Here is an 8,578-nt window from a genome sequence, read left to right on the forward strand (position 1 = left end):
CAAATGGAAGTTGCACATTTATGATTAAGTGTGGGCCCCTTATTCATATGGGCCCAGACTCAAGTTCTAGGCCTATTAATCTTCTTTGACCTTAGGTAAGCTTCATTGAAGCCTCATTTGCTTTGTCAGGAAAATGGGGAAGATAATGGTAACTACCTAATGAGAATGAACACATTTAAAGCACTAAACACAAAGCTTCATATGTGCTAAATGGCAATGTTTGTTGTCCATATTATAAAGAGTACACAGGGAATTCCCTGGCGGTTCAGTGGTTAGGACTCAGAGCTTTCACTGTGGGGGTCTGGGTTCAATCTCTGGAACTAAGATCCCACAAACCTCGAGGCACAACAACAAAAAATGTACACAGCTGGACTTCTGAACCACTAAAGGCCTATGCAGTTCATGAACACACACACACACATTCATGCACCAGGAAAATCAGGCTGCACAGATCTTAGATACCCACTCTGTATTCCTAATTCACTAGCAGACCTGCTTCCCTACTTCAGTCCTCTACTCCCCTCTTCTCAGCCCGCCCCACAGCTGTGTGGAGGCTGGAGTTCAGCCCCTGGGGGACTCAACTAGGATTCTCTGGAGACAGCTTAAGAGGGCATCAACTTGCCCCCTTGACAGCCCCTTATTACCCTTCCATGTCTGGTAATTAACCACCAGGGAGCCTGGGTTACCCCCCCGTACCCCCCCACCCCCCACACACAACCCACCCCAAGGTTGGGAGGTGAGGGTAGGGACTCCTCAGATCTCATTGACACATAGATGGGGTGAAACTGCAGATACCAGACTGCCTGGGATCTCTGGCTCAGAGTTCAAAAGGTGCTGGTCCCAATTTCTTAATGGTGTGTGTAGGGTGCTATGGACGGCCCAATGGGCATCTGACACATGATAGGTACAGCTGAGGTGCTAGGAGTGCTTTCCTTTATTAATGGCCAGAAAGTCAGGATCACTGAAGAAAATCACTGAGGGGACATGAGGCTGAGGGGTCTGGGGCTTGAAGAGATGGGGTAGGGCTCACCACTCACTTCCGGGACCCAGAGGGCACACCTGGTCCAAGAGGGAGAGGCATGGTCTCTTGAGTCACAAGGGTCAGAACAGGCACCTGGGGGAGAGTGGGATAGTCATAAGCACCCTCTTCTACACCACACACCCAGCCCAGATGGACTCCACCAAGCCCCAACCTCTAGTGTCCCAGGACTCACTGAAAGACTGAGGGAGTGTCCGTCAGGTTGTCGGCAGTCATGGGCTAGGGCTGGGGGTCGTGGCTGGCGTGCAGGGCCTGGGAGCCCCGGGGCTGATGCCCTGGCTGGCGTAGTACTCCACCACCTGCCGGGGCACCTCGGCCAGGACACACTTTGCTAGCGCAGAGGGTGAGGCCTGGGTCGGGGTTGGGGTGGGGAAGTGGTTAGGGGAGGTGGAGTGAGGGAAGGCGGGGCTCAGGTGGGGGCGGGGCTTCGGGTGGCCAGCTGGATTCCGGCTCTTTCTTGGGACTTCAATCAGGTGGGAGAGATGGGTCAGATCTGGAGGGCAGGAGGAGCTGAGGAGCCCTTCAGCCGGGAGGGGGCTCCGGGCACTCACATCCTTAAAGTCCCGGAACGGCACGAACTGGACGATGTCGCGAGCCGCGGGCACCCCTCGGGGGCAACGCAAGGTACCATCGTCGCCGTCCAGTAGCCTCATGTCAGAGAAATCAGCATTGCCCACGCCCACAATGATGATGGACATGGGCAGGCGGGAGGCGCGCACGATGGCAGTGCGGGTCTCAGCCATGTCGCTCACCACACCGTCCGTGAGCACCAACAGCACCGAGTACTTCTGAGGACAGACAGAGTGGGGGAAGGGTCAGCTCTGCGGCCTTGGCGCCCCCGCCCCCGCCCCCACCCCCAGCTCCACCCCCAGGACACCTAACCGTGGCTTGGCCAGTGCTCTGCTCCCGCTGAGCTGGCCCCGCCACGCGGTTGATGATGGGGGCCACGTTGGTGGGGCCATAGAGCTGGATCTGGGGCAGGCAACGGCGGTAGGAGGCAATGACACCTGAGATCTCTGTGGGCAAAGAGGTGAGAGGGCAGAGATTAGCAGGGAGCTCTTCTAGACTCCCTAAAGTAAGGAGGCATTTCCTTGTCTCAGGACTGCCCTGCTACCGTGATCCTCACTAAGCAGGAGAGTTGGATGGTTCAGCTGCTGGTAGAGTTGAATGGGCAGATATATGGTCAGGGGCTGAAAGTCTTACCAAATGCAGGCAGACACTGGAAGCATGAAGGGGCAGGGAGCTGGGCCCATGGGAATGGAGTCTGTGCTCCTGCATGGGGTGCACAGGAGTGGGCAGCAAGCTGTATGAAGGGAGGCAGGGCTGGTGGGAATCTCCTCTCTTACCTTCACATTCAGGATTTTCCGGGTCAAAGTTGATAGCAAAGTCATGGGACACCTGTGAGGGGAAGGTGAGGCCAGCCAGAGGATGTTTTTCCTTCCTGTCTGAGTCTCCCAGCATCTCCTCTCCTATCCTTGCCCAGCCTACCTCAAAGTTGGGTGGAATTCGAGCTCCAAAGCCAAATGCTGGGAACCGCTTGTCACTGGGGAGGAGAAAAGGCTATGGGGGCCCATCGGGCAAGGCATCCCTGCCCATCCCCTACCCCATCTCCTGCTACCTGTCATAGTCCTGGCAGATGCCTCCCACTGCACGCAGGGCCTGCAGGTAGTGGTTGGGCTGGCGGGGGCTCAGGCAGTGCAGGGACTGGCTGCTCCTTGGGTCCCCATTGGAGGCCGTGAAGTCGATTGCCACCTGGTGGAGATAGGGAGAGGATATGCTGCATCCATGAGACCACCAGGGAGGCTAGGCCAGAGCTGGGTTCTGTAGGGAGGACTAAGGTGAATCTGAGCAAGCTCTCAGGTAGCCTCATCTTGGAGTCGGGTGAGGGGAGCAAGCTGACCACGCTAAGGCTCATTAGAGGTCCAAGTAAGGGCAGTGTGGATTCTGGGCTCCTCTGTCCACTAGGGCCTGGCCCCTCCCCCTTGGCTGCGTCCCCTCCCCCAGGCCTTTACCGTGAAGCTGATCTGGCAGCCCCCCATGATGTAATCCAGGAAGGTGTGCACCTTCTCCACCTGGTGGGGAGAGGGCAGATAAGGTGGAATGCTGGTCCCTTGAGGAGGGAGCTGGGTGGGGCTTCTGCAGGGGAAATGGAGGGGCCAGAGTTTTTGAGGTTGACGTTGGTGGTGGATAGGACGAGGGTTCTCAGTTTCCAGAAGCAGGGAAATGCTCTTTGTAATGAGGGCAAGGCTGAATCTGAGGTTGCCATGGGGGTTGTAGGGGGTGGGAAAGGGCTTGAGATGGGCACTGGGACTTACCGTGCACTGGGCCAGCACTACGGTCCCTGAGCTCTTGTAATTCTTCTTCTTGTCCCGGTACTTGGGGTTGATACAGTCCCACTGCATCTAGACCCCACACACCCCACAAGCCCAGGGTCTCATCATGTGACCTTTCCTCCCCCTTGCAGTGGAGCCTCCCAGAGCAGAACCTCATGACTCAGTCCTTAGGCTGAGCCCTGAGTTTCCCACCCTCTCCACCTCCTATCGTGTGTGAGGGGCTCTTCAGCATCTCCTTCAGGATTTTCCCAGGGATCTTGGTGAGATTCTTGGGGAGAGGGGGAGGTCTTTGCAGTACCTCCTGCCCAGGGTTTGCTGTTCCTTCCTGCATCTCCTGGAAGGTGCTGGTGAACTCGCCAATGAAGTCATGCTTCCCACTGGAGTCATAGTCATATACCAGGAACTGAAAAGACAAGGGGAAAGGGGGGTGGGTGGTCAGGATCAGAGAGGCTTTGCAGTGGTTCAGTGGGGGCAGGAGGAGGGACTCAGGGAAGTAGGGCCCTAACAGTCACTAGGGCCAAACAGATGTCCTCAACCTGTCCACAGAAGCCACTTGCTGAACTTAATCCTTTGGCTCGGTCTGGTTGGGACTTGGCCTCTGATAGAAGGACCATTGATATAGGAACATTGAGCTGTGACTGGTTCTTTATCCCACAGTGGGAAAGGGGGAGAGGGAGGGGCCTGCACCCTCAGGTGGATGGTCTCAGGCAGAGGCTGGATGCTCTACCAGGCTGCCCTTACTCGTGGGGCCTCACCTTGAGAGGCCGGTGGACATCACAGCTGCACAGGGAGTGCAGGGACAGACGGAACGGCTCCCAGCTGGGGTTCAGATTGTTCTTCACCACCTTGGAGAGGCACAGAGAGCTGGTCACCCCCGGTCTAGGTTCACCCATTCTGCCCTTCCTCCTGCCTTCCCCATGGCCTCGGGCACCCACCTCCGTTCTCCAGACCAGCTGGTCGCTCTGGTCCCCGTTGGTCTTATAGATCTCCATGAAAGGGTCAGACTTGCTGAACAGGTCCTGGAGACACAGGGGGAAAGGGCCCCTGAGCCTGGTGAGGTCTGAAGGGGAGGTGCCTAACCCCGAGGCCTAGGCTACCTAACAGTGGAGATGGGGTCCTAAACTCTGGGGTTCCAACCTTGTTGTCCAGCTTGTGGGCTCTGAAGGTGAGCTGCACGTAGTCATTGGTGCCAGACACCTCTTCGGCCACAATCTGCAAGGGGGACACAAGTGGCAGGATTCCCCCACGCCACCCCCACAAAGCCCTGTCCCTTGGGTGGGGGCCAGCTCTGGGGGCAGGATGTCACCATGGTTGTCCCTGCAGGGGTGTTGAATGCCCTGCCCAAGGGTGAGTACCGGTGACCTTGCCTACCGTGATGGTGGACTTGCCCGCGTTCTTCCCATTCTTCAGTAGCAGAGGCTTAGTGACCTTGGTTTGTGACACGATCTGGGGATGGAGGTGGAGGGAGACCCAGCTGTGACACCCCCACCTGCTTTGGCCAGGGTACAAGGGACAGGGCAATAAGTGCCCTTTGATCGCTCACAGGGGATGCACTTGGGCTAGAACTGGACTTTATTTCCATAGCAACCTTAAGAGATCTGCACTGTGACCCCTCATTGTTTAGATGAGGACACTAAGACTCAGAGAGGTTAGATATCTAGCCCAAGGCTGCACAGCGGGTGAATGGTGGAGATGGGGTCCAACCCCCCGACTGAACTAACTCCACAGCTTATTCTGTCTTCTTCTGGCCTCCGGAGGTAGAACCGTGGGGGTGGGGGTAGGGGTGGGGGTGGGAATGCAGACCTGCCCCAGGGTGCACTCGGTGGAGCCGAGGAAGGTGTCATTGCGGGGACTGGTGGATCCGTCCTCGGCGTCAAACACATGGAACTGCAGGGGCTGCTTCTCCTCGAAGAAGTACTCCAGGGCCAGTACCCGGGAGAAGACGGGGCTGGAGCAGGAGCGCAGCACCTCTGTGCGCTCCACCTGCGGCAGGAGGGGAGCCCACCTCTGGGAACCCGGGCTGCTTTGCTCTGCCCCGGACCGCCCCCGGTCTTGCCAGCTTTCCTCAGGTTCCCGTGCCCCAGAGACTGGCTCCTCCCTCCCTGGGCTGAACCCCGAGCTTAGGGTGCTGCCTGCCCCTAGGACCATCAGCCATCAGGGGCTCTCATAGTTGGAAGCAGTGCCACGGCCTTTGGGGGCCATCTCAGGACCCCATAGGACCCTGTGAGCTTTGATCCCTGTGAAATGCTTTGTGTGTGTAACGATGGCACCCGCATCTCTATGGTTACCCACACAGACTGGAAGAGGCCCCTGAGAGTCCTGACCATCCCTCGTGGCTGCCCCCACCCAGCCTCCTTCTTTTGCGTCCCAGAGGTCCGTGAAGGAGAGGCCAGCCACTCTCACCTCCACCCACTGCTCATCGGAGTGGAGCTTGAGCAGCACACAGGGGTGGGGCTTGGTGAGTGTGTCTCGGTCGAGGAGGCCGTGGCAGGACACCCGCAGCTCCACTCTTGAGGCCCCCAGCGTCATGGCTGGGGGCTCGGGCACCCAGGCCATCTCTGGGTCGGACATGTCTCTGTGGGGACAGAGCAGACACTGGCCACTGGAAGGGGGACACCTGCCAGAGGAGGGGTCTATCTCTGGGAGCCTGGGCCCCACCCCCTTACCCTGCTTCCCAAGGCCCTGGCATCTCATGGATCTTCTTCCCTCTGACCTCACTCGGTTTCCCCTGAGCTCTGAGCCTCTCACTCCGGCACAGCCCAGTGAGTGCTCTTGTCACCCCTGCTGGCCTTGTATGCGCGGATGGGGCTGGAGAGGGCTTGGGGGTTCCTGGCAGCCTTGGTTCCTAGGCAATCGATTGATCCACACTTTCTGCTATATCAGCACCTTCTGCTATTTCCTGACTGATGTTTAAGCCAGCACTGCACTCAGTCTTGGCTTGAGGAAGCTGAACTGGGGCAAGGGGGTGGGGAGGGGAGTGGAGGGGCCCCGGCAAGTCTGAAGAGGAGGGTCAGGAAACGGAGGCTGCAGTGGGCAGGAGGAGACAGGTTGGAAGGTGCCCTGCAGGGCTGTCCCCATCCACCTCCCCCGACTCACCTTCTGGTTGGCTGATGGAAAGGGAGGGGTGGTGGGCTTGCAGAATGAGCAGCAGAGCTCGGCCCCTGCTGAAAGCTTCTCTAGGTTCCTGGCAGTGGCTCCCACTATGACAACACCGGCTTTCCTCCCCACCTCCCTTGTTCTCACACTTCTTGGCAGCACTGGCGCTGTCTCTTAGCGACAGGATTTTTGGGGCGCCTCGGCCCCCTCCATGCTGCCCGTGGGATGCACGCACGCCACCCTCCCCCAACAGTGGTACCGAGCTTCGGGCAGCAGCATGCAGGGGTACACTGGCCCGAGTTCACGGCCAGTCCATCCGTCTCTCTGTGTCTGTCCACTTCTCAGGGTGAGGCTGTCTGATCTCATGTTGTGCTTCCCCGGCAAGTGTGCGTTGGTGTGTCTGATGCCCCCACCCCGTGTCTATCCCCTAGTCGGGTGTCTGTCTTCAGGAGGCTGTGACAGTTCCTGTACGTCCCTCAGAACTGGGACCCTTCCCTGGCTGGGTCCCCCTTCCCCGCAGCGTGTGCCCTTCTGGGTACGTGAGGGAGGGTCTGGGTTGGCGGGGGTGGGCTCTGCCTTCTAGCCACAAGTCTCCCAGTTCTCACAGATCCCCTGAGTCGGGCAGGAGCATGTGATGGTGAGGGTATTGGGCAGGACTGGAGACCTCTCTGGGGGCCGGGGGCGATGTTGTTATGGAGACTGGGCCAGGCTTGGGCTGGGCCGGGGCTGGGCGAGGGATGAAGGGTGGGCTCACCTGGGCTCTAGTCGGGGGCTCCTCTCTCCGGCTCTCTGGCCCTGGCCCTGACTCCCTTGCTGCTCCAGCCGCTGGCGCCGGCTCTGGCTCCGGCTCTGGTGCTATTTATGGGGCCTGGATGGGGAGGGGTGGGGGGGCCGAAGCACCAGCTCCCCCCGCTTGCACAGACCGGTTGGGAGGGAGAAGGGGGGCAGGGCCACTGGTTGGGAAGGAGCCACGGAGCCGGGGAGGAGGGCGGGCTGAGGGTGGCTCAGAGGCAGGACCCCCGCAGACACAGTGACATACATCTTCCCCTCCTGCCACACCCACACCCAGCATCACAGAGAGGCACACACTGCGGTGGTGCATGCACACACACACATTCACGCCGGGAGGCGATGGAGACATACGCACCCACGACTCACAGGCTCACACACAGTCTTGACACGAACAGGTGCCAGCACATAAACTCACCATGACACCATGACAGTTTCAGTCTTGGGGATGCACACAGGGAGACACACCCGGTCTCACGTCGCTCTCCACATCACATTTGTTAAGGACATTCGCGGTCACACACGGAAGAACACGGGGCTATAGTCGTCACACACACACACACACACATACCCTCATCCACGCCCACCAACCTGAATACAACAGAATGGAGATCTTCACGTGTCCCTTAAAGACCACTACATATCATGCTGAGCCTCGTAGCTTTTAGAAATCAAAGTTCCACCTTTTAACAGGGAGACAAGGAAACGGACACAATTGCTTAATAGCACACAGTGTCACATCCCGGTCACGAAGCCCCCTGAAGATAGGGGCTTCCCAGTGTGGAGATATGCTGGACTGATTCCGAAGGCATCTTCCTGGTGCCCGTAACTACCCCCAACCCCGAGATTCAGCCCATATGGCCACATCCTGTGGGAGGGGCCGTGCCACGCACTGATCTTGAGCAAACAAGACATTAGTCATTCCTTAGTGAGGCCAGGGGAAAGGAGCAATTGTCTGGATGCCGCACGTGAAGACATTTGGGAACATGGTGGTCTGGATGAGTACGACAGAAGGGTCACCAGGGCACTTCACTTTCCATCCCCAAAGCTGCTCATGTATTAAGGTGGCAATAATTTATGGAGCATCTCCTGGGTGCCAGGCACTGTGCCAGGGGTGGGGGCTACACTGGGGACTAAGACACAGCTCCTGCCCCTCGGGGAGGTGTGTGCATATAGAACAAAAATCCCACAGAGATGATCAGAACAAATGCATTGAGATATGACAGGCAAAAAGTATGGATCTGTTGAGGAGGCAAGAGGAAGGGCTCAATTTGGATGAGTCAGGGGAAGGCATCAGGAAGGGCTTCACAGAGGAAGAGGC

The 8,578-nt window shown here is 58.2% G+C and overlaps 1 protein-coding gene across 1 annotated transcript; it reads right to left on the reverse strand.

Moving 5' to 3' along the window:
* Positions 1 to 928: 928 nt before the first annotated feature.
* On the reverse strand, positions 929 to 5,945 carry CPNE6 (copine 6). The gene is made up of 16 exons (XM_055536274.1): positions 5,776 to 5,945; positions 5,176 to 5,355; positions 4,744 to 4,818; positions 4,510 to 4,584; positions 4,308 to 4,391; positions 4,128 to 4,217; positions 3,671 to 3,775; positions 3,355 to 3,441; positions 3,052 to 3,111; positions 2,658 to 2,791; positions 2,528 to 2,582; positions 2,386 to 2,437; positions 1,922 to 2,055; positions 1,591 to 1,827; positions 1,215 to 1,389; positions 929 to 1,114 (listed from the first exon to the last, which is right to left on the reverse strand). Exons 1-15 carry the CDS (start codon positions 5,941 to 5,943, stop codon positions 1,252 to 1,254), a joined length of 1,674 nt encoding a protein of 557 aa, XP_055392249.1. The 5' UTR covers positions 5,944 to 5,945; the 3' UTR covers positions 929 to 1,114; positions 1,215 to 1,251.
* Positions 5,946 to 8,578: the final 2,633 nt, after the last annotated feature.

The sequence above is a fragment of the Bubalus kerabau genome, chromosome 10 (genome assembly GCF_029407905.1).
Source record: "Bubalus kerabau isolate K-KA32 ecotype Philippines breed swamp buffalo chromosome 10, PCC_UOA_SB_1v2, whole genome shotgun sequence".
Classification (NCBI taxonomy): domain Eukaryota; kingdom Metazoa; phylum Chordata; class Mammalia; order Artiodactyla; family Bovidae; genus Bubalus; species Bubalus kerabau.